The sequence below is a fragment of the Mastigoproctus giganteus genome, chromosome 13 (genome assembly GCF_048544385.1).
Source record: "Mastigoproctus giganteus isolate SK-2022 chromosome 13, ASM4854438v1, whole genome shotgun sequence".
Classification (NCBI taxonomy): domain Eukaryota; kingdom Metazoa; phylum Arthropoda; class Arachnida; order Uropygi; family Thelyphonidae; genus Mastigoproctus; species Mastigoproctus giganteus.
In genome coordinates this window covers 7,114,918-7,141,070 of record NC_143587.1, presented here as the reverse complement: position 1 = coordinate 7,141,070, position 26,153 = coordinate 7,114,918, and the positions used below count along the sequence as shown (strand labels likewise).

At 38.0% G+C, this 26,153-nt stretch overlaps 1 protein-coding gene across 1 annotated transcript in view; it reads left to right on the top strand.

Moving 5' to 3' along the window:
* LOC150075742 (uncharacterized) overlaps window positions 1-26,153 on the top strand; it is a 292,105-nt gene that overhangs the window by 44,877 nt on the left and 221,075 nt on the right. Inside the window, exons 5-7 of the mRNA XM_090387865.1 lie at window positions 501-595; window positions 15,819-16,161; window positions 16,264-16,396. Coding sequence (XP_090243991.1) covers window positions 501-595; window positions 15,819-16,161; window positions 16,264-16,396 — 571 coding nt within the window. The remainder of the gene's footprint in view (window positions 1-500; window positions 596-15,818; window positions 16,162-16,263; window positions 16,397-26,153) is intronic.

Genomic DNA, 26,153 nt, shown 5'->3' with positions numbered 1-26,153 from the left:
ATGCAAAGTACTGCACATGGGTAGCAGCAACCCTAGAGTTATGTACCAACTGTGCACTACTACATTCAAGGTTATGGAGAATAAAAAAGACCCTGCAGGTAATTGGGTAGTCAGATATGAAGTTTTCTGAGCAGTGCAGATAGGCTGCTCCGGCAGCCTGTGTGCACTGCATATATTCAGAAAAATCTGAAGGTATTTTTTTTTTAAATAAGGTAAAAATGTTGAGACAAAAATGTTATGAATTTAGTTCTAATACTAAAAATAAATATGTATCTTATGGATTTTAATAAATGTGTATTTTATTTTATTTTTGGTGTTTTGATGGGTTGAAATTTAAATTTTCTTATCAAGTATAGTGCTCTCTTATAGTGTGACAGATTAGATAATTATTCAAAATTACTGTAATTTATTTTAATTTTAATTTTTTGTTGATTTGGATATATGAATATACAATTTAGGCATTCTTTAATATACTTTTATTTTAAAATTTCTTTGTGCAGTCTGAAATGTTTTCTAGCCCTGGAACTAGAGGTGGAGATGTAGATGATGTTGAATTAATGACACAGGAGGAAGCTGAAAAGCTTCTAAGTCCAAGGTAGCTATTTGATATATTCCTTTCTTTAATGATAATATTATGTTAATTAATATTAAATAGTTGTGTAGACACTTCTAAACAACAACTATTGAATATTCTTGACATATCGACTCCAAGTTTTAGACAGACTACATGTTTTTTTTTTTTCAAATTTTTTGTGTTCACAGGCTTTGTGGGAAAAAAAAAAAAAAAAAAAAAAAATCCAAGATTAGTGTAGAGAGGGAACCTTGCTCAGTCTGGCTCAATCTTTTAATTAACAATACCAGTGAAGAGTTAAGAATTCCTAGTAATTAAGGGGATTTGAATTCAGTCTGTCCAATTGAGTGACAGTGGAAAGACCACTGAAAAAACACACACAAACTTATAAGCCACTTAATATTAAATGGATGAGTTAAAATTAGGTTTTAGTCAATGGTTTCCAAAATTTATATAGTTTCCCCCCATCCACTGAACTCAGTAATAATATTAATGGTAATAATATTAATATTATTCAAAATTACTGATATCACCCTTACATTCTCATTTTATGATAAACTAGGTTCATTATTCAACTCATATAAAGATACACAAAATTACCACATTAGTGACATGAATAATATCATCTACTTAATAAAATGTCAAGATAACTGTAACGCTTACTACATTGGTAGCACCACCACAAAATACGGTTCTACCAAAACATCAAACACAAGTGCGTACTACCACTACAATAGCTTTAGGACGGGACAGTCCAATACTGAATTAGCAACACATGTTCAATCCCACAACCACACCCCCTTAGTAGATTCAGCCATTCCTATTATCAAATTAAAATCCAGCTTTAAAATTTTCCAGTATGAAGCCCTAGTTATAGAATGGTTTCGCCGCCATTCCACTCTTCAAGTATTAAATTTCAAACTACCCTATAACATAGCACCGGTCTGGAATCTCATGCACCTGAGATTCCCACGTGTATCCAGGAGCATCACGGGAACTTAGTTTCTTAAATACACGCGTTTACTCTCATTCTACCATTGCCAACTGAAGACGTGTAAAACGAAAGCCACTTGTTATGGCTATTGGCCTTCTGTTTCCAACCGTATAACTTAAATCGTTTCAAATTTCAACATTGACAACCAAGGACGAAGATGTGCACTTCTACTTCCTTGCGCACATTTTAATTCTGTTTTTAAATCCTAACTCATTCATGCTAACTTAAATTTAAAATTATCATCCAATTTTATTCCAACATCAATGCAGATTATAAAAAGGTGAGTATCATAATAAATTAAATTAAGCTACGCTATTATATTGTGTCAGTTAATATTAATGGTTTAACTATTCCATTCATTTTTTAAAAAAAATAGATTTTTCTGTTACATGTGCAAATATTGATAAGGGTAGTGATTTCCAATTGGGGTACTATGGGATTACAACAAGCTATTCTTTGTGTGTGTGTGTGAGTGAGTGAGTGAGTGAGAGAGATGTCAAGAGTGAGGAAATTAAGCAAAAATTTGATATTTTTATGGATGAAAGTGAATGCTTGATGAAAGAGTTTATTCTCTAAAAAGAATTAAATCAGCGAACTCAGTTCTTGGGTCAAACACAACACTGGAGCCTATTCTAAAAATCTGTGTGCAAGTAAGGATCACCAGAGGCATAAAACACTTGTCCCAGAGGAGGTTCAATAAAGGTTTTTAGTTGTATTTAAAATTGACATGTTATTGTTATTTCTTTATTGATTTATCTTTTCTACATTTTATACCTTTGTTTTTTTATATCTTGACATGGTGATCTAAGTAATTAGGTCAGTGAAAGTTTTAATTTTTTATATATTACCTGGTTTTGGTGCATTATAGCCTTAGTTGCTAATGTGCCAATAAAACCCAATAACCAATCAACCAGAGGAGGTTGCAATTATGATTCACTTTTTAGAGAAATTGGGAATATATTGTTTACAAAGGTTGCTAGAACCAGGGTGTCTGGCAGAGGCAAAAGTTAATGATATTATAAAACAACCAGTTCATCACAGAACCTAAACTAGAGTGTTGCTGATAAGACTAAAATTGCTGCCTTGTGCACATATTGTATTAAAAGAATATTAAACTTGCAATCTTACTGCTAACTTTTAACACTTACCAGCAAACATTAATATAGTTTACATTTTCAAAAATGTTTTATTACCAAATTAAAGGTATAAGTAATTATCTACACGAGTGTTGAATAACATGGGCTGTACTTTCACAATGATTCAGGGACTGAAAACAGTTCATATAAAAATGTTGAATTCCAGGATCTGTCATTAACAGGTCTTCATTATATGGAACAGATCTTATTGTGGATGAAATTTTGGGATATATGATGCTGTGAAATTTTGGGATATATGTGCTTCCTTTTCTGGATATCCTTGGTATTTTTGTCACGAGAAATAGAAATAATCATGGTTGTAGATTTCTAGCCACACTATAGGAACAACAAAAGGCATATTTTTAATTTTTCCAGTTAGCCACATTCTCAGATTTGTGGTGCAGGTAATACAGCATGTTTGTAGGGCCCAAGTTTTGTCCTGATCACTAACCTTGCAGCCAAAGTGCAAAGAATAGGCATGTTTAGTAATATTGTAGTTTTTCTTCCTCTCACTTTTTGTTGTAAACCATGCACCCATATAGCAGAAACTGCCAGGGTGATTCAGACACTTCCTTTCTGCTTAAGTATTTTAATAGTACAAAGCTAAGCAAAATCCAGAGGAAACAAACAATATGTAATAGATATGAAAATAAATGCAAATACACATACTTTGCCCTTTAGCTGTCTTTCAGATACTGAAAGAGAGAGGTGGGAATAAGACAGACAAGGTCGAACATGTTAACCCTTCTGAACATTACTGCTATCTCTGAGCATATCTATTTATAGGTAATACAACAGATCAGTGTCATATCTACTTTCCTAAATTGCAGTAAGATAGATGTATGTATTATGAATAAACACAAAAATCTGTATACGTAGAGTGACAGAATGTGAAATCGACATATAAAAATTGACCGCAAGCAGCTGATATATATTAGTGAAGGTAAAACTCATGTTGGCCATTGTAATCAGAAAGAATATACATTAAAAAAAACATCTCACATACTCCAAGCAACCCGAATAAGCCCATTTCGATTTACACAGATTTGAAGTATCTAAATTTTTATATATTAACATATTTTCATTATCTTAATATATAAAATTCATTATTAAGTACACGAAAACTGAGCATTGTGCCTGCATGTATTTCTGCTTGGAGAATACCAGATAAATAAAATTTGAAAATAAAAAAAGTAATCAATATAAGTAACAATTGAAGGATAAAATGAATACCATCCTGCATTCCTTATCAATGGCATTGACACTATGTGAGAAACTTAATTCTTTACACTGTTGAGCAATCGAGTCAGTTTCTTGCATGTAATAAGATCACTTATTAGATCACCATAATTAGACAAATACAAGTTTAGACATTTCAGATAAATGGTGCATGTGTCTTACATGCCTCATTTATCTGACATTAGCAATTGCATTAGTAGAGGCATATGATGCAAGTAAGCAAGCTTATAGCATCAGCCAAGTAAAAAAAAAAAAAAAAAAATAACAAATAAAAAAACTTCCCATTTCAACCATTCATTCACTCCAAATGCTTGTCTAGTTCTGCCTTGAAATTATTTAAGTTGCCTTACTACGACCTTACTACAACCTCTACTATGACCTTACCTCAACTACGATAGATGGAAGTTTGTTGTTTGTTCCAACTATCAATTGCCCGCTGGCTGAAGGCAAATTTTCACATGTCTATTCTACAATTGTCTTTCCTCAATTCGAATTTATGTCCCCTCAGGTGAGTAATCTGAGCAAGAGGAAGAATCCCATCAACATTGAACTTGCTCAAACCATTCAAGGTCTTATAGACTTCGATTAGATCACCTCACAGGTGTTGGCAACCCAAAGGTTGTGGGTTTGATTCCCGCCTTGGGCTTGGATCAAAGTACTGCAAAAAAATCTTGGGAGGTGCATTATGGCCACAGAAGCCTATGTGCCAACAACTACCGGAAAAAAAAAAAAAAAAAAAAAAAAACCTCACAGGTGTCTAGTTACCAGACGCTGCAGTTTGCAGAATTTAAGCCTTTCTTGATAAGAGCACCCCTTTGTTTCCCTCACCAATCTCATTGCCCTTCTCTGTACTTGTTCCAGCAGCTCTACATCCTTCCTAAAATGAGGCCTCCAGACCTGTATGCAGCACTTGAGGTGTGGCCTGACCATTGCCTTATACAAGGTGATAATCACCTCCTTATTCCTGCTAGCAAAATTCCTGTATATCATTGACAAGACACCATGAGCTACTCTTGCAGCCTGTCTGCACTGCACAGAAAACTGTTTTTCCCAGAGTAACCCCAGAGTTAAGTGTGTGTAGTACCACACTGTGGTACTACACACACTTAACTCTGGGGTTACTGCTCCCCATATGCAGTACTTTACATTTGTCAATGTTAAACTTCAGTTGCCACCTCTCAGCCTATCTGCTCAACTTTTCTAGATTCTGTTGTAGTAGTATACTGTCATTACACCAAGTCTTCATATCATCTGCAAACTTGGACATTATCCCTGATATACCTTGATACTGATGAAGGTATATTCACCTTCATCAGTATCATTGATAAAGACAGAAAACAACCAGGGCCCCAACACCGAACCCTGGGGGGACTCCACTAATGCCATTAGTCATGAAGAGCAGTGTTCATTTATTACCACTCTCTGTCTTTTCTCACTCAAATATCCCTTTATCTATAGTAGCAACTTGCCCTTAATGCGATACTGCTCCAATTTATATAGAATTCTTCTATGTGGAACAGTATCCAGAGCATTCCTAAAATCCTAGCATATGCTATCAAAATTATTTTTTGCATCCAGTTCCTTTGTGACCACATCATAGTATCCAATCAAATTTGTCATACAAGACTTCCCCTTAACAAACCCATGTTGCATGTGAACTATAACTGCAGTCTTGTCTAGATTTCCTGCAATGCATCTTTACCAGTGACTCCGTTATTTTACTCGGAACAGAAGTTAAACTAACTGGTCTTGAATTACTCGTGTTACCCTTAGATCCCTCTTTGTGAGATCAAATATATTTGATTTCATATCTAATCTCACCGTTGCCTCTTTTCATTTACATATGTTGCAGGCAGCATACTGCAGTGGATGTTCCCAAAGACATTTTCTATACCCATTCTGTTTACATTTTTTTTTATTGTTCCTAGTCCAAGAACAATGGGATAGATACCATTGCAAAGGATATTTGGCATGATATGGTGATAGCATTAGCATTAGTAGAGGCATATGATGTAAGAAAGCAAGCTTATGTAGCATCAGTTAAAAAAAAAAAAGAACACTCCCATTTCACCCCTCCGTTCATTCTAAACACCTGTCCAGCTCAGCCTTAAATTTATTTAGGCTATCAACTTCCACAACAAAGGATGGAAGTCTGTTCCACCAGCCAACTACCTGCTGCTTATATATGATAACCCTCCTTCTTCTTGATTTTCGATTTTAGGAAAGGGAATGATAGGGACTAAATTCTAGTAATCATACATGGTACAGTTTGTTTACTTTATAGAAGTGATTTCCAGGGCAGGCGAAACTTTCAAGGCAGAAAAATTGCTTTTTTACAATTCAATGTGTAGCCATTTATCATTGCATTTAAGTGCTCTCAGTATGCGTGCGCGTGTGTGTGTGTGTGCGTGCGCACACACACACACGCACGTACTGAGAGCACTTAAATGCAATACACACACGTGTGTGTGTGTGTGCGTGCGTGCGTGCGCATGTGTGTAATAGAATGGCATCAATTGGTTTTATTAATGACAGCTTATGTTAATACTACATTTATTATGTTATATTAATATAATAATAATAAAAGACTTGTAGTAGTCAAGATATATTTAGTTTAATTTAATAAAAATTTTTAAGAATTTTCATTCATTTTAATATTATGTAAGAAAAAAAAAGGCTGGAGATGCCAAAACAATAAGCATAGCATTAATCTGTAGGTTTTCAATTTTTAAATGATTTATTCATAAACACTGCAAAAAAAAATAATAATAATAAAAAAAAAATTATATATATATATATATATATATACACAAAAAACAAATGATATGAAAAATCGGTGGCTAAAACATATCTGTGAAAATATTAATGAAGTATGAAAAACTTATGGCTAGTCTAATAGAAAGCACAATAACAGAAGTTTACGGTACGTCAGTTTATTCTATATAAGTTAATATTGTAACAATAAATAAAATTTATTCTACAACAAATGAGAAGGTGGCTCAGTTTGCTTTCATTTAGGAGTATAAATATGAAATGATTTCATTCTCTTGAAGACAGTTTACATGACTATTTTTGTAATTCTCTATGATATACAGGAATTTTTCTAGCAGGGATAAGGATACCTCCTTGTACAGGAGGTGTCCTTTTCCCTGTACCATATACAGGTCTGAAGGCCTCATTTTAGGAACGTTCCAGCAACTTATATAGAGCTGCTGGAACGCATACAGAGAAGAGCAACGAGATTGGTGAATGGAACAAAGGGTTGCTCTTGTGAAGAAAGGCTTAAGTTCTGCAATTTGCAGTGTCTGGAGACTAGGCACCTTTGAGGGGATCTGATTGAGGTGTATAAGGCCTTGAATGGTTTGAGCAAGCTCAATGCTGATGGGATTCTTCCTCTTGCCCAGATTAATTGCCTGAGGGAACAAATTCAAATTGAGGAAAGACAGTTGTACAATAGATATGCGGAAATTTGCCTTTAGCTAGCGGGTTGTTGAATGCTGGGACAAACTTTCATCTGTCGTAGAAATCTACAGCTTAAATAAATATAAGGCAGAACTAGAGTAGCATACTGTCTTTACTGTTGTTAACAACGACAATAAAGACAGTATTCTACTCCAACTGGATCTAGATAAGTTGGGCAAATGTGCTGAGAAGTGGCATATGGGTAGCAATAACCCAAGAGAAACGTACCAACTGTGTGGTACTACACTCAGGGAAGTAGAAAGTGAAAAAGACCTGGAGGTAATTGTACAGTCAAATATGAAATTCGCTGAGCAGTGTAGACAGGCTGCTAGGGCAGGTCATGGAGTGTCAATGATATATAGGAATTTTGCTAACAGGGACATGGCGGTGATTATCCCATTGTACAAGGCAATGGTCAGGCCACACCTAGAGTACTGTGTACAGGTCTGGAGGCCTCATTTTAGGAAGGATGTAGAGTTGCTAGAACGAGTACAAAGTAGGGCAACAAGATTGGTGAGGCGAACAAAGGGATGCTCTTACCAAGAGAGGCTTAAGTTTTGAAAATTGTAGAACCTGGAGAGAGTAGGCACCTGTGAGGTGATCTATTGAGGTGTATAAGGCCTTGAATGGGTTGAGCAAGCTGAATGCTGATGGGATTCGTCCTTTTGTTCAGATTAAGAACCTGAGAGGGCATAGATTCAAATTGAGGAAAGACAGTTGTAGAATAGGTGTGCTGAAATTTGCCTTTAGCCAGCAGGTGGTTGATTGGTGGAACAGACTTTCATCTTTTGTTGTGGAAGTTGATAGCCTAAATAAATTTAAGGGTCAGCTGGACAGGCATTTGGAACGAATGGAGGAGTGAAATGGAAGGATTTTTTTTTGGCTGATGCTGCATAAGCTTGTTTTCTTGCATCATATGCCTGTTCTAATGCTAATAATCCCTGTTTACATTCTGCTGTTGATTTGTAATTTTTGTATTGGAACTTGTTTGCCAGCTATTTCTCGTCTTTTTATGTGAAAGTCGTGAAACTACCGTATTCAGTATTGTTATTTGTTATTGAATATATCAATTTCCTTTTTTTTTTTTTTTTCTGAATATGTTAGAGAGAGACTTCTGTGATTTAGCATATTATTTACACTTATGGCCAAATACACAATTTTTCATTGTTTTTTCCACTGTGTTACAAAAATATCTATGAAATATAAACGGCATTCCTCCATGTGGTGTGGCACCAACACCACATGGAGCAATGCCGCCCCTCTATGTTACCAGGCAGTACTAGGTGGTAGATGACTCTCATCAACCGGTGCAATACCACCACTTTGCTTACTTGAAGTGGTGAAACCCGTGTTTAGTCTCTAGAGCTAAGTTCCGGTCAACCCTTCCCTATCTCTTCCACCATGCAGTATGATTGATAACTTTTGAGGTTATGATGAACATCGTGGCGAGATCCAATATTCCTTACATTTCGAGGATACAGCTCTAAAACGGTGTTCGCAGGCCGGCCGCTAGTTAGTACACCGGACCGGACCTATTGGTAATTCTTTAGAAGGCTTCTGGATCAGCCAGCGTATAATCTTGTTACCTCTACTCTGCCAGAGTAGAGGTAACTGGAGGGAGTCCAAGTAGTGTGTATGCGGGGAGCATTGTCGAGGCCACGTTATGTCAAGGATCTGGGTATATTCTTACCATGTGTACACCATATATACAAAAATTTCATACTTCATACAGCATGTCCCACTCACTTTTTCTTACTATTGAATACACCATGAATTGTCAAACTAATAGAGCAAGCTTATCTGTGAAAAGATCTAAACTTCCCAAGCACTTCCTAATTCATTTCACAAATATATGTGGTCTCAATTCTAATCTCAACGATGTCCATTTCCACTTGCAGTCTGCCAAACCCCATGTACTTTTTCCGACAGAATCTCAGTTATCGTTTGATTCAACTACTGCTCATCTCAGATGCCCAAATTATTCGCTGTATGATTCCTTTCGCCTCAAAGGTGGTACTTGTGCATATGTCCATTCTGATATTCCCTGTCAGAGACTTGGCAATTTGGAATCTCCTCCCTTTGATCTTCTGTGGCTTAAAATCTCTCTACCTCATTGTGTCAAATTCATCTGTTGTCTCTACCGTTCTCCCAACTCCACTAATCACTTGGAGCTCTTTGACTTCCTCTCTTTACAACTTGACTTTCTCCAGTCCAACTTTCCTAACAGTGAGGTAATTTTACTTGGTGATTTTAATGTTCACAACTCCAGCTGGCTTCCGTTTTCTAGTCACACTGACCCAGCTGGTCGAGATGCTGAGGCTTTTGCAATTACTAATGACCTGGCACAGATTGTTCATTTACCTACAAGAATACTGGACAATCCTAATCATACAGCTCAGTACGCTTGATCTTTTTCTCACAAACAACCCTTCTAAGTACACAGTCGAAGTGAGAGGTCCTTTAGGTACTTCAGATCACAACTTGGTGATTGTCTTTTCTCCAATGGAACCTTTATCTCATGGCTATTCCCAACCTCGTGTTGTTTGGCATTACAAGAATGCAAAATGGGATGACCTGCGAGACTTCTTTTCTTCTTTTCCTTAGTCGGATTACTGTTTCAAAACTTCTGATGTCAACATTTGCTCAAATCATGTCAGTGAAATTATTCTTGCAGGAATAGAATCCTTTATCCCACACTCCACTTTAAAATCTCGTCCTCTATCTAAACCTTGTTTTTCCAATAGATGTGCTAAGGCTGTTCAAGAGAAGAATGTTGCATATCATAATTGACTCGTTTCTAATTCTTCAGTTTCATTTTCTGCATACACCAAAGCTCGCAACAATTGTAAAGCAGTTATTAATCAGTCCAAACTAGAGTTTGAACAGGCTAAGAGTAGAAAACTTGCTTCTTGCCCTAATGGTAGCCGAGCATTCTGGTCTCTTGCCAAAGCTATTGGCCGCAACTTTTGCCCATCTCTGCTCCCACCTCTGTCCAAACCAGATAGTTCTGTTGTCACATCAGCCCATTTTTCTTCCAATCTCAACCTCAGTATTAATGATCTTCATGTATTAATGATCTTGGTAAAACACCTCCCACCATTCCCAACACGCTCCATTCAATGCCCCCTGTGGTCTTCCATCAAAAGGATGTCAGAAGGATTTTGAAGAATCTTGATGCTAAGAAAACTCCAGATCCCGATGGTATTTCTCCATTTGTTCTCAAAACCTGTGCTCCTGAACTTACTCCTATTCTTTGCCACCTTTTCTCACTTTCCTTTTCCAAAGGTGTTTTTCCTTCTGCTTGGAAATTTGCTCATATCCAGCCAATTCCTAAAAAGGGTGACAAATCCCTCCCATCCAATTATCGTCCCATTGCAATTACTTCTACTCTTTCTAAAGTAATGGAGAAATCAATTAACCGCCAACTCTTAAACTACCTAGAAACCTTCCGTCTAATCAATGATCGCCAGTATGGATTCCGTCGGTGTCGATCTACTGGGGATGTTCTGGCTTATGTTACCCATTTATGGACTAATTCAATGGAAAGGTTCGGTGAAACACAAGTAGTTGCTCTTGACATCTCAAAGGCTTTCTATCGTGTTTTGCATAAAGGTCTTCTAAACAATTCTTCAAACAGGCCTCTGAGGTTGGGTATGTTCATATTGTAGTTTTAAATGTTTTTCACCAACCTTATGTAGAAATAAAACACAAAGAAAACGAAAACGGGAATCTTGATAACTATGTATTTATAATAAATTATATTTGTCTGTATTTACAATAAATTATATTTAACTTTACAACTAAAATATATGAAATATACATTAAAATATACTGGGTTAAGAACAATAGAATACATTAAAATATACTAAATTAAAAGCGATAAAACCATAGCTTTTGAAGGCTCCTGCCTTCTTCTTCAGCGGTATTTTCTTTGTTCTGCGGTGCGTCTTTAAATACCAGCAGGTTCACGGTACTCATCACGTGTTTCATTCCCACGTGTTCCGTTCTCTTGTGTTATGGAATCGGAAGTGGCTTGAGAGTGGGTCATGTGGAACCGTTCATCCCTTCTGAGGATAGTAGCCTCAAAGAGGGGATGGATCCGCATTCCTCTATCTCTATTAATGTTCACTGTGGAACAGATCCGCAAACTCTCAAGCTATTTGCGGTCCCAGAACTTATTCGCCCGATCGGTGATGATAGCCTCGTCCGGGGAGATGTGGTGCTGCTTCTCCCAAAAATGCTCGGCCACGGCGGACTTACCATAGTCCGCACTTCTTATTGCCTTAGTGTGCTCCCCAAGACGGTCTTTGAGACGGCGTTTTGTTTCCCCTACATAACACTCCCCACAATCTGGGCATCTAATACTGTATATGACCCCACTTGCATTCTCTTTTTGAATGGGGTCCTTTACTTGTGACACGATTGTGTGCAGCCTCCGCCGCGGAAGCTGCACACAACGCGTCTGATAATTTCTTAGTATTCTAGTTATATGATCGGTTAGGAAATAGGAAATCGATGTGTAGAGGTCAATATTCGCACTACAATTCAGCTCAGGCCAACCATCATAGGAACAGTGTGGTTAGAACATTAGTTGACAGGGCAAAATCACACTCTAGTACCTCCGAGGATAGGAAGGTAGAGTATGAACGCGTCACGACGGATCTTACAAAATGTGGCTACCCCCAGAGGATTATAGAAAAATATATTAAAGGAAATCAGAGGAGAGGCGAATCTTTTACACAAGTATCCATTGCATATATTCCCTACTATCCGGGTCTAACCAATCATATAACTAGAATACTAAGAAATTATCAGACGCGTTGTGTGCAGCTTCCGGGGCGGAGGCTGCACACAATCATGTCACTATCCATAGTTTTGCCGATGATAGCACATTGCATTCCACTTTCCATTTTGAGAAACCTTGTCCTGCTGAATCAGCTTCAACTTCTCGAAAATCTGCTACCAATTCCTTAAATGCTGATCTTCAGATAATTTTCCAGTGGGGTAAAGACAACAGTTGATTTCAACCCTTCTAAAACTCAGTCTTGTCTTATATCTCGCAAAAAGGATTCTTCTGCTCCTATGCTTATCTTTAGTGATACTCCGATTTCTAGGGAAAATGATATATCTCTTTTGGGGATTACCCTGACTTCTAATCTCTCTTGGCACAAGCACATTACAAATATTGCTTCCTCTGCATCTAAAAAACATGGTTTTCTCTTTCGCTCTCGGCGTTACTTTTCTTCCAAACAGCTGCTCACTCTGTATAAATCGCAAATCCGCCCTGCCATGGAATATTGTTCCCACATCTGGGGCGGTGCCCCCAAAACCTCTCTCAGTCTTCGTGATTCCATTCAGAAGAGGGCAGTTAGGTTAATTAATGATTCATCTCTAACAGAGACTCTCCACTCGCTGTCTCATAAACGTACTGTTTCTGTTACATGCCTCTTCTACTATGGGGATAGCTCTTCTACCTTTTGGGGATATGGCTATGGGGATATGGGGATTGAGATACTTCCATGGGCACTGTTCTTCTGAATTGGCTCCTATAATTCCCACCCTCTCTTTCAAAACTGTCCGAACACGTGCCGCCACCAGCCAACATCCATTTACTGTCCAACTCCAAACTCATAGAACCAACTTCTCATCTTCCTCGTTTATTCGTTCAACTGCCGTTTTCTGGAACAACCTTCCTTCATACGTATTTCCTGAAAATTACAGTCTACAGAAATTCAAGTCCAGTGTCAACAAATATCTTCTTTCATCTTCTCAACCTCCAACCCAAGCACGGTACTAAGTACTATAGGTTCTAATACCTCTCGTGTTTGTGGTTTACACATAAAAAAAAAAAAAAAATATATGACCATACACCGTAAATAACAAATCAACATTATGTTGATTATGAAATATTATAAAAGGTGTTAATGACACACATTTAAAATGTATGAAGAAAAAAAAAAGAATATGTAGAAAAAGTAAAAGTAAATCAGCAGTTTCAACATAAAAAGAAAAGAGCCAGGTTTTTTCCAAACAAATTGATTATTGGATAGGTTCACTTTTTTTCGATAATCACCGTCAGTCACACTGTATTTAGTTCCAGAAAGCATTCTAATTTATTATAGGATTAAATATTTCAAACTTTGGTTAACATAAAAGACTGAAATGCATGTGAAACTGATATATTATGTGCCCAACTTAAAGTATCCCTATATTGAGCTGTCTGGAATATGATCTAATGGAAGAAATGCAGTGAAATTTGGCAGGTATGTTCTTTGAGGGATGCAGAAGAGAATTACATAAAAAAAAAAAACAAAATTAGTTCCAGAAATCATCACTAGGAAAAAATTTTCTCTGTAAACAATTTACTGGGTAATTATAAAATAAGTTTCCCTATTCAGGAGACCCTAGTGTCAAAATGGGTCTCCATTTTGACACTAGGGTCTCTATGTCATTAGGTTATGGGGAAGTGATTTGTAGAAGAAAAAAAAAAAAAAAGTTCAAATTTCTGCCACCAGGGGAGAAATTGGCACTGTTAACATGAGATGGAATACTTAACTTAGGATTCGATTTTAATATCAGAACTTAGAAATCTACAGATATTGTTCTATGTGCTTTCCTTCACTTCAGATCACATTCTGAAAACTGCATTCGAAGGACTGCGTGTGACACAGTTTTGCATAGCATCTCATTGGGGATGTTGGCTACATGCTGTTTAATGCTTACTTTCAAATCGACAAGTGTCTGTATGCCACCACAGTAAACTCTGTCTTTCAGGTATCCCCATAGCCGGAAATCACAGGGATTGAGATGTGGTGATCAGGCTGGCCAGAACTGCGGAAAGTCTCTAGAAATGATGTGATCATTTCCGAATGTTGAACGGAGCAGTTCCTTCACTTATCGACCAAGATGGGGAGGGGCATCATCTTGCATGAACACTATGGTCTCCAAGCATTGCCTTTCTTGCAGAGCGGGAATAATGTGATCTCTTAGAAGAGCACAGTACTGTTCACTAGTCACTGTACACCTTATGGGGGGGGGGCATGAAGTGTAGACTTCAAAAAAAAAAAAAAAAATGGTCCGATTATAAACTCTGCTGTGAATCCACACTATACTGTAACATATGGACTTTATAGTGGTCTTCCCTGCACACATATGGATGAGAATATTTGGCAGTTTTGTGCATTTACAGCCCATGAAGAGTGAAATGTGCTTTATCAGATTATTTGAACTCATGTATCATCAAGTTCCATACGAGCCAGAAATCATAGAGCAAAGTCTGTTCTTTGTTGCTGATCACAAGACTTTAGTTCTTGCACTATGTGAATCGTGTATGGGAACCAGCGTAAAATTATTTGAAGCACTTTACGCACAGTAGACCAAGGAAGGTTCAAGTCTCTTGACACACCTCTGGCACTGCTGACTGGTAGTGTTTTGCATTCTGACCTGGAGGCCATTGCAACCACCACTTCATCCACTATCTCCATTCCGATATATGTGGTCATCCCTTGCCTGGAATTACACCTAACTCTCCAGTTGCTTCAAATTTCTTTATTAGTTTTCGACGTCCAAGGTCCTGTACGCAAATCTTTAAGTTTCCGATATTCGTGTAGTGCTGCATTTGCATTACTATTATTCTGGTAGAACAGTTTTACTAAAAGAGCATGTCCATTTTTTTGTAAAAGCGACAGTGATTATTGACGGTGGTGTTGGCCTTTCTGCTTTTATCTAACAGGATGTCTTTTGCATAAGCAGCGTGTCTTGAAGTAAATGACAACTTTTACATATGTGCAGCACCGTTTTCCCACTGGTGACGGAAATTTGTACTAATTTTTTTCTTCTACAAATTGCTTCCCCATACCCTAAATGGTATACCCACCGATTTTCACAGTGCTAACTCTAACCGTTTTGACACTAGGGTCTCCTAAATAGGGAAACTTAATTTATAACCACCTGGTATATACCCCTATTCTGTATGCACAAGTTTCCACTTGTGCATACAGAATTGGCTAGTATAGCAATTCAGAATAAAAAAATGTTAACATGCTCATCAATAGTCATGTTACATGTGTATTGCTGATAATGCTATTATGTGAAAATATCAGGTGATATAGTGAAAATGTTCTCTTACTGCTGGTAATAGAATGTGGCTGTTTGTACTGCAAATTGTGACAAGTGAGATTAGCATGTCTCTGTCAAAATTACAAAAATCACCTGGCAATGATTTTTGTAATTTTGTTTTTCATTAAATTTTTTTCTACCTTCTTAACATAGACCTACTTGTTTTGTTTTCCTTTCCTATATTAGGATGGTGCTCCAGACAGTTCTAAATAGGAATATTTTGTGTCCACCTTGTATGTGTGCACACATGTTTTTAAGTCATAGTTAACTTTATGCCTTTTGTTATTTTTTGAACCAGTTCTCGCCAGCCATTGCTAAGTGATGAGGAAGCACAAGAAGTAGAATTATTACTGTCCAGACAAAGAGTTATGTCTAGTAGTGATTTGTCTTCTAGTTCAGTATCTGTTCCTTCTTCAGTGTACGAGGAAGATGAAGGGTCTGGAGAGGCATTTTGTGATGTTTCATTTCCTTCTGGAACTAGTGTAGTATATGAAGGTGTGGAGTACCACATCCTTTCAGATGGCCATTATTATAATGAAATATCTGGGCTGGAGGATGAAAGTGAAGATGAAGTTCCATTCTTTTCTTCTGTCCCCCCACATAAAAAGACAAAAATCAAGTTTAGTACCCAACCAATAAAAGTAAGTATAAACTATTTGAAATGTGGCTTTGTCAGTCTGGTATTTTCTTTTATCTTATATTATTGTGCATAATTTTTTTTTTTTTTTTTTTTTTAAAAACAGGTATTTAGTACTTATTCAGTAGAAGATTATGATCGTCGAAATGATGAAGTTGATCCAATGTCTGCTTCAGCTGAATATGAACTTGAAAAAAGGATTGAAAAAATGGATGTTTTTCCTGTAGAACTCACAAAAGGTAGAGTTTTCGATATTTTGATTATTTGATTTAATAATCATTAGTAAATTCCATGTGAATATACTAATAAATATTACAGGTAACCCTCGTATAACATGGTAGTTAGGTTCCTATAAAATCTCGTGTAGTGCGAAACCATGTTATACTGGACTAAGAACCAGTACAAAAAGTGTGGGGGGGGGGTTAGATTCAAAAAGCTAATAACAGTACACCATTTTTTTTAAAACTATTGGAAACTTAATTTTATTAAAAAATAGTCTTGCAAACTGTGATACATATATGTCAAATAATGTATGTTCATTTAATTTTCTTTCTCTTCATCACTGCTAAGCACAATCAAATGAGAATGTTTTCTCTATTGCAGAATATCCTCACCTTTTGAACTTTCTTCTGCAGCATCTAGATTTTGTGTATCTTTTGCTCTCTTTAAAAAAATCAGTAATCAGGGTTTGTTCACTTTTGCTTGATAGTCTTTGTAAATTTCATTGTATGGAGCTAAGCATTTTTTTAAGCTCCCTCTTGAACTTTGTGGTCCTTTCAGTTGAAGGATCTGCATTCAAAAAATAAGATTCTAACTCTCGACTGTTTATGCCTTCCCGTATGCTTTTTAGTGTAAAATTTGGAACTTCAGAATTTATCTGTGCTGTCATCCTCTGAATTGATTTGGTTTATTTGTAATGTCATTTCCACCAAATCTGCTTCGTATGATACCTTCCCCTTTTTTAAGAAGATCCAAGATTTGTATCTTTGATTCTAGAGAAATAAAGTTTCTTTTGAGCGATGCTTTTTTACTTTCCTTAGGTATTATTCAGGGCTGGAATTTAATTTGTGACAAAGAAATTATTCCAATATGATTCTTAAGAACAAAGTTTAGTAATACATACCTGGAAAAATTTATAAACGATCAAATAAAATCAAAATAACCATACAAAAATCTTAAAAGTCACAATTTTTTATGGTCTTAAACAAGCACTAGTTCATTAGCACTGAACCTAACATGGTGTATTTATTCTTTACTCGGCCTTGTAATTGCATAAAAGTATTGGTAAGGGTATCAAATCCACGTGTTACAAGTTACAACTCCGCTGAACGAGAAGTTTTTTTTTTATCCAATTTTAGCCGCTTATTGAATATCTTTTACATCAAATTATTTTTTGTAAGTAGCTCATAGACCTAGTAAGGATCGTTGGTTTATTCTGAATTGGGACAGCGAGATTTGAAAGTTAATTAAGTATTAAGTGTCCATAGATTACCGTTCGTAACTTCCGCCTTTGTCTTTGTCATACGATCGTTATATATCGAACCTAGATAGCATTAGTATAGTATACGTTATAATATTTTCAGCGATCGGTAAAATCTATTAAACTTGTTCAACTTCGTTGGCATTTAAATCGCAATTTTAACTAAATACATATACCGACTTAGATTACAAACGTAACATAATTAATTAATACATAACTGATACGGAAGTTATATAAAGGGAACTCGGAGATAATTAATACTTGACTGATTGATTAATACTTGATGCTAAAAATATATATCCCGTTATAGCTGTGTTTGGAGATAAGTTAGGGTTATAAACTGAAATTGAAATTTTATTTAAATTAAAAGTAATCATGACTCAGACCAGAGCAGCAAAACAAAAGGCTCAAGCTAATGGAAGTGCTGTGGCTCAGAGGAGAACTGAGGGGGGCAGTTGCCTTCTGAGTCACAGCCTTCTAAAATGCACAGCTTGCATGATGTTTGTGGAGCATTCAGGTACGGGACATGATATTGCCATGGGGGATGTCTTTGTGTGTGCACGATGCAAGGAGTGTATCGAAATCAGGAAACAACTCAGCGTTCTTATGGGCCTATATGAGAGCTTGAAGGACAGGGTGGATGCCCTCGAAGGAACTAAATTGAGGGGCCCATCAAGCTCTCAGCTGCCCACATCAACGCCAGAGCTTGCACTTGGTCATCGTGAAACACAGCGGCAACCCCCAAGGCAGAATGCGCTGGTCCCAAAGGAACTAGTAGTTGTTGGTGACTCTATTGTCAGGGAAACGGGGAACATGCTTTGTAAAAAGGATAGGTGGAACAGGACCAGGGTATGCCTGCCAGGGACAAAGGTTGATGACGTTGTAGAGCAGATATCATCTTTTAAGGGCACAAAAGGTGATATAGTTGTACACGTTGGCACTAACGATATCAAGAGTAGGAGACCGGCAGAATTGCTTAACAAGTACAGGTCACTGTTGAAAAAAAGCCATGAAATAGGGTTGAATTTGAAAGTGTCTGCAATTCTGCCCAGACACGATAGGAGGGAGTATATGATGAGAGAATTGTCGATCAATTCGGCCCTGGAAAGATTGTGCAAGGCTCAAGGGATAGAATTTTTTTCAGCCTGGACTGTACTTGTTAACAGGAGGGATTGCTTCTACAGGGATGGGATACACTTAAATAGAAAGGGTGCAAGAATATTTGCTGATGCTATCGAGGCAGTGTTAGGTGGGTCGGAAAACTGCTAGCTTGGGGGGATACAAAGACAAATAGATTAACAGTAGCCACTGGCAGAGGTGAAAGAGATTCTTGCACTGCTTCTATTGGAATGAGCAGAAGCCTGAAAAACAAGATTCAGGATATTTCAGAGACTGCTGGGAGTCATTGCGGTACAAGTAAACACATGGGTTGTGTTAGGGTAGCTAAGAATAGAAATAGGTGCATGTATACTTGCGTGTACACCAATGCAAGGAGTTTAGTAAATAAATTTGATGAATTTGAGGTATTGCTCAAAACATCAAAGGCAGATATTGTTGGGATATCAGAGACTTGGTGTCACACAGATATAAGGAATGCAGAACTGGAAATTGGGGAGTACAACGTCTACAGAAAAGATAGACTGGATAGGAAGGGAGGAGGAGTTAGGCTATTAGTTAAGAAATACATAAAATCCAAGGAAGTGAAGCCAGTGGACATCGCTGGACAGTGCAGTGTCGAGTCAGTTTGGTGTGACATAAGCATTGGGAGATCAAAATTGAGAGTAGGAGTGTGCTATAGGCCTAATGACTCTGATGAGTATAATAAGAAACTGTACAGGGAAATAGTGGGCCAGTAAATCAGAGAGTCTTATAATGGGAGATTTTAATTTCTCAGATATTGACTGGAATTTGTGGGCTGGTCACTCACACACTAGCAAGGCTTTTGTGGATTTATTGGATGATTGTTTTCTACATCAGCATGTTCGGGAGGCAACTAGAGGGAGGAATACTCTTGATTTGATTATCAGCAGTGATTCTTCATGCATTAAGAATCTGCAGATAAATGAACCACTAGGTGGCAGTGATCACAGTGTGCTGAAGTGGGATTTACTCAAAGAGGTAACTACCATTAGGGGTAAAGGGAAGGGTTATTGCTTTCTTAAAGGCGACTACGATGGACTGAGACAGTATTTAAATTCTATACAGTGGGACCAACTGATGATGTTACCAACAGTAAATGCAAAATGGGAAGCATTCAAAGAACTTATCTTGGAAGCTACTAGACTTTACATACCAACTAAGAAATATTGTTCAAGGTTTAGGCCTAAATGGATGTCAGATGAACTGATGAGGCATATGGCAGAGAAGAAACATGCATGGGATACATACAAATTAACACATGACACAGAAGCCTATGATAGATACAAGTTGATCTGTAACCAAGTTACAAAGGAGGTTAGGCAGGCGAAGGCAGATTACGAGAAATCTTTGGCAAGGGATGCAAAGAAAAACTAAATGAATATTTTGCATCGACATTCACACATGAGGAGTTATTTAGCGAGGGGAAAGCCAGAGGTGTATTCAACTCTAGCAGTAAGCTAGAGAATCTTGTAATAACCGAGAGTAAAGTGGAGGAGAAATTGTTGAAGATAAACACAGGAAAGACACCTGGGGTGGATGGGATCTATCCAGTTATATTAAAGGAGGCAGCAAAGGAAGTAAGCAAACCCTTAGCCATAATTATGAGAGCTTCCTTGGACTCAGGGGAGGTACCCATAGACTGGAGATGTGCAAATGTGACCCCAATTCACAAAGGAGGATCAAAAGCTCACACAAGCAATTATAGACCTGTGAGTTTAACTTCTGTTCCAGGAAAATTAATGGAGGCACTAGTTAAAGAAGCACTGCAGGATCATTTAGACAAGACTTCAGTTATAGCTCGGACACAGCATGGTTTTGTTAAGGGGAAGTCTTGCCTGACCAATTTGATTGGATACTATGATGCAGTCACAAAGGAACTGGATGCAGGGAATAACTTTGATATTATATACTTGGATCTTAGAAAGGCTTTTGATACTGTTGCACATGGAAGACTGCTGCACAAATTGGAGCAGTGTAACATTGGAGGCAAATTGCTGCTGTGGGTAAAGGGGTGGCTGAGGGGGAGAAGACAGAGAGTGGTAATCAATGGACACTGTTCATCATGGACTAATGTTATTAGTGGAGTCCCTCAGGGCTCAATGTTGGGTCCATTATTGTTTTCTGTATTCATAAATGATATTGATGATGGTATATCAAGCTTAATGTCGAAGTTTGCAGACGATACAAAGGTAGGCAGGGTTGTCAAGGACACTACTGACACTATGCTGCTGCAACAGGATCTGGAAAGGTTGAGCAGATGGGCTGAGAGGTGGCAAATGAAGTTTAACATTGACAAATGTAAAGTACTACACATGGGAAACAGCAACCCTAGAGCAACATATCAACTCTGTAGTATTACACTGACAGTGGTAGAGAATGAAAGGGACCTGGGGGTGGTTGTGCAGGCAGATATGAAGTTCTCTGAGCTGTGCAGACGGGCTGCAAGAGTAGCTCATGGTGTATTGTCAATGATATATAGGAATTTTTCTAGCAGGGATAAGGAGGTGATTATTCCCTTGTATAAGGCAATGGTCAGGCCACACCTAGAGTACTGTATACAGGCCTGGAGGCCTCATTTCAAGAAGGATGTAGAGCTGCTGGAATGAGTACAGAGAAGGGCAACAAGATTAGTGAATGGAACAAAGGGGTGCTCTTACGAAGAAAGGCTTAAGATTTGCAAATTGCAGTGTCTGGAGACTAGGCACCAGCGAGGTGATCTGATAGAGGTGTATAAAGCATTGAATGGTTTGAGCATGCTCAATGCTGATGGGATTCTTCCTCTCGCTCAGAATAATCACCTGAGAGGGCATAAATTCAAATTGAGGAAAGACAGATGTAGGATAGACGTGCGGAAATTTGCCTTTAGCCAGCGAGTGGTTGGTTGGTGGAACAGACTTCCATCCCTTGTCGTGGAAGTTGATAGCCTAAATAAGTTTAAGGCTCAGCTGGACAGGTATTTTGAACGAACAGAGGGGTGAAGTTGGAGCTGCATAAGCAAGCTTATGCAGCTGATGCTGCATAAGCTTGCTTTCTTGCATCAAATGCCTCTACTAATGCTAATTCTAATGCTAAAAAAATCTCCCAATATTTTTTTTGTGTAATGACTAGCGAGTCAACAGCAGGGATTCACAAAAAATTATGGAAATGTTGAAAAATTACATCCAACATAATAGCAGGGTTTGCCCCTCACAAAAGCTCAAAAATACAGTCAGTCCTTGTATAGCACGATAGTTGTGTTCCTAGAAACCCTCGTGCAATGCAAAATCGTGCAATATAAACAACAGGCCCTATGGGAAAAATAGGGTTAGGTGCCAGCCACCCAAGATTGAACACACATTTTTAACCAAAACATTACCAAACACAATAAATAATCGTAAAAAAATACTTACGTATTTTATTACGACTATTACGTAATAAAATATATTATTGCTAATGCTTTTGCTTCTATCGTAAGCAAACTTGTTTTTTGTTTGATTTTCTATCCAAACAGATGACAGCCGTTCCATCTCTTCCAATTCTTTGTGTCTTAATCTAATGGATTTTAATTACACTTTGAGTTGTTCCTGTTGTGAAAGTTGTTTTTATTTTCTCTGCATTCTTTGTAATTCTCGGCGTTGCCTCATTTAGGTCTGTAGCACGTGCAATATCACATGGTCTTTCATTTCGCTCAAAGCGTTTCACAATTTCATATTTTTTCTCTATCGACAGAGGTGGACTGGCCATAAGCCTTACCGAGAAAACCCCGGTGGGCCAGAGGCTGCTGTGATTTTGGCCATCAAAGCTAGTATGAGGCCACTACAAATTTTCCCGGGTAAGAATTTTTGACCCAGTCCACCTCTGTTTATCGATATTGCTTTTCTTTTTCTCTCTGAATTTGCAGTGCGTTCACCAAGACGCTTCCTTTTCACACTTTTTAAGTATTTTATTCATTTTTCGGGAATAAAGCACAATTACAAAACGAGGAGGCACGCTTGATACACATAAACAAAGCTGCTCGCGTGTAGCAACTGAATAAACAACACTGTAAAGGCAGAGATACACTATTAACACCCCACATTTTACTAAAGCACATTTCTGGGGGTTACTACCATAAAACAATTAAAACAATTCCAGTTGCGTTCCTGCTAGTGGAATCTGTTATAAACTGGTAGTAAACTCGATCTGATTGCATTTGCGATTATACCGATAGCTGGAATTGTGTTGGTTTTTACATTATTATGGTGAAATGTGTTTCCTCTTCACTGATATAAAACACATAAATACATTTTCAGAATCTTCTCTTCATTCCTATCGTGTTGTGTTCAGTTGGGGTGATTCCGCGTTTGACTGTCATTTCTTGTAAACACAAAGGTGAATCGTGCATAAGCGAATTCGGTTTGTGTTATATAAGATACCGTTCCCCTATTTGTAAATCGTGTATGATCGAATTCGTGTAATGTAAACACGTGTTATACGAGGACTGACTGTACGCTATTATGTGAGGTTTGCCACAATTTTCTAACCACGTTAGAGCAACTCCATATTAAGTACCATGTTGTGAGAGGATTGCTGCAATTTATCAATTGTGTTAGAGCAAAATCGTGTTGTAGAAGTACAGTGTTATACGGGGGTTGCCTGTATTTGAAACATTATATATATCACCTGACAGGAAGGAAATAGTGAATGTTTTAAAACTGCTAAGTGCTGTTACTTGTTATTAATCTCATATATGACAGTTTTTTTTGTAAAGAAAAGGGAACTGAAATGTCATTCAGAACAATTAAAATCATATCTCATTTGGATGGCAATAAATAATTATATGCTCTGCGACATTGAAAGTGTAGCACCTTGAAGGAACAGGAATACAGAGAGGATACTTAGAGTATCCTCTCTTTATTCCTGTTCTGTTCCTTCAGAGTGATAGCTGTGGAGTTAAGGAAATCATGATAAAAGTTGTAGACACTAATGTATGTGTGAATACATCATTTAATGACTCAAATGATGCTTACAATGGACAGATCAGTATGATGTAAATTCATAATGGTTGTGGATACATTGATCTAAGCATCTTGGCATTGAGTCATACATGTGTTGAGTAGCCTCCTACAATATTTCCCACCAAACCTCTTGCACCTGGTCCCACAGAATATCTGTGGTCTGTGCTGGCTGCAGGTGGCTCTATAGATGGCATCCAGTCATGGCCTACATGTGCTTGATGGGTGAGAAATCCAGAGACCTGGCTGGCCAAGATGGTATGTCAACTCCACAAAGACACTCAGAGGAAACCCCTGCTGAAAAATGGTGTCAGGCACCACGGTAAGAAAGGGGGAGAGCAACAGGTTCCAGAGCCTCGTGACATAGCAACGAGCAGTCAGATTATCATTGATAACAACTATCAAAACTGTTTGCTTCCCACACCATAACACTATCAAGGCATACAGTATGGTGTTTGACAATGGCTCTAGGATCATGGTGTTTACCACGTTGTTATATGCACGTGTGACAATCATTGGTCCCAAGCAAGTGTAAATTCATCTCTGAAGATCATTTGATGTCATTCTGTGTACTAGGTGGCCCTTGCACAGCACCATTGTAGATGCTGTTGTTGATGATGGGCAGCAGGTGGGAGGGTAATTGATGCAATGGCTGGTATCCATGGTAGTGCCCTTCTGCGGTTGGCATACAATGCTGATGTCAGCATTGTATGCCAAAAGCCAGCTGATGTCACAACTTGTTGGATGGTAGCAAGTGTGGCTGTAAACTTGTTTATGGATAAGATGATCCTCTCTTCGTTAAATGGGTAGTGGAGCCTTATGCTCCACTACCCATTTAACGAACAGTCATACCTCTAGCCACTGTTGCCAACAGCTGTACAAAACTTCATATCGTCAGCATAAGAGACAAAGTTAGGATTCTGAGTTAGGAAAGGCTCCAAAACTGCTGAAAACAGGATAGTTGACAGCACACTTCCTTGCAGGATGCCTCTTGAGATGTCAGTAGTTACCTGGAAGTCACCGTGGGTCACAGAGGTGTCTAGGAAGTAAAATTGACTTCAAAATTTGAAGTAAGGTATCTGCCAGGCCGAAGTAGTGTTTCAGAATGGTAAAAAGAGCTGGGAGGTGTATTCCGTCATAAACCGATTTAATGTCCAGGAATATGATATCGATCTGTGATTAAGGGTCTGCTGAATTCTGAAGAGGGTATCAAGATGATTGGTAGTTGTTGATCTCCTGTGCAGAATGGCATGCAAGTACTTGGGCCTGTGTCCAAAGCAGTGCTGGGCAATAGCTGGCTGAGTTACTTTTTCAAAAATTTTGAGTAAAGAACTGATGGAGATTGGTCGCAGGTCTTTAGGAGATTTGGGTTTCTTGATATTTGGAATGGGCTTAACATGGTAAGTTCTCCAAATTGAAGGAACCATTCCAGATTGCAGGATTTGTCTGAAAAGGTGAAGGAGAAGGTCAACTATATATGGGCTGCAAATTTTGATAATAAAGATTGGGAAACCATCCGGACTCACAGTAGTTTTGTTGGGTAGTTTATTAATGACATCAATGTCAGTTATTTCGATGTCAGTCAAGTGTGTCCTATGTAATCAGTCCTTCTGTGAGAGAGGAGAATCAGAATCAGGAAAATCTGCCTGCAGAAAGCTGAACTGTGCCCATTCCTCGACAAACTTTTGGTCAATGGCTAGATGATTATGATGCGAAAGGATCCTTCTACCCCTCTTCACCTATCCAGGACAGCTTGGTTAAGGACTTGCCTTTTCTTTTTCAAGAAGCATGCTCTTTCTTTCTTAAAGATGGAAAGGTCTGAGGGAAGTTGGATTTTCTGCCATTTCCAGTAGGCCTTCTGCTTCCTGATGAAAGCTGTCTTAATTTCCTTATTAAAATCCCGATTTGATCTGTTACCAATCCTGGTGATTCTGGCTGCACCACACAGTGCAATTAATTTCAGTTGTTTGGACAAGAGCATAATGGCATCCTCCAACGGCTCAGAATAGACTTCCCCAGTCAAACCCAATCAAGCATTGGAAAATGATCTCTGGCTTCAGATATTTAGTAGAGAAGGCTATCCTAGGCAAGTCAGCGGAGTACTCGTCAGGGAAGCCAAGGGAATTGCTCTGTAAGGATAGTTTATATATTCAGTTGGTGAGTGATCGGATTGAAATCGAAAGTTGCTAGATAGGAGTTTGATGTCTTGCAAGTTGTGGAAGATCAAGTCCAGCGCTTGACTTGCTCTAGTTGGTTGCGTCGCTAACTGTGTAAGATTAAAGGCCTGAAGAGTGGACTCAAGGCCCACAAGAGTATCCCCATGCCTGGGCAGTGGCAAGTTAAAATTATCTGCTACAACAGTTGGAATTTTAGGCACTAAGTTGGTTGATAACCACGTGAGCA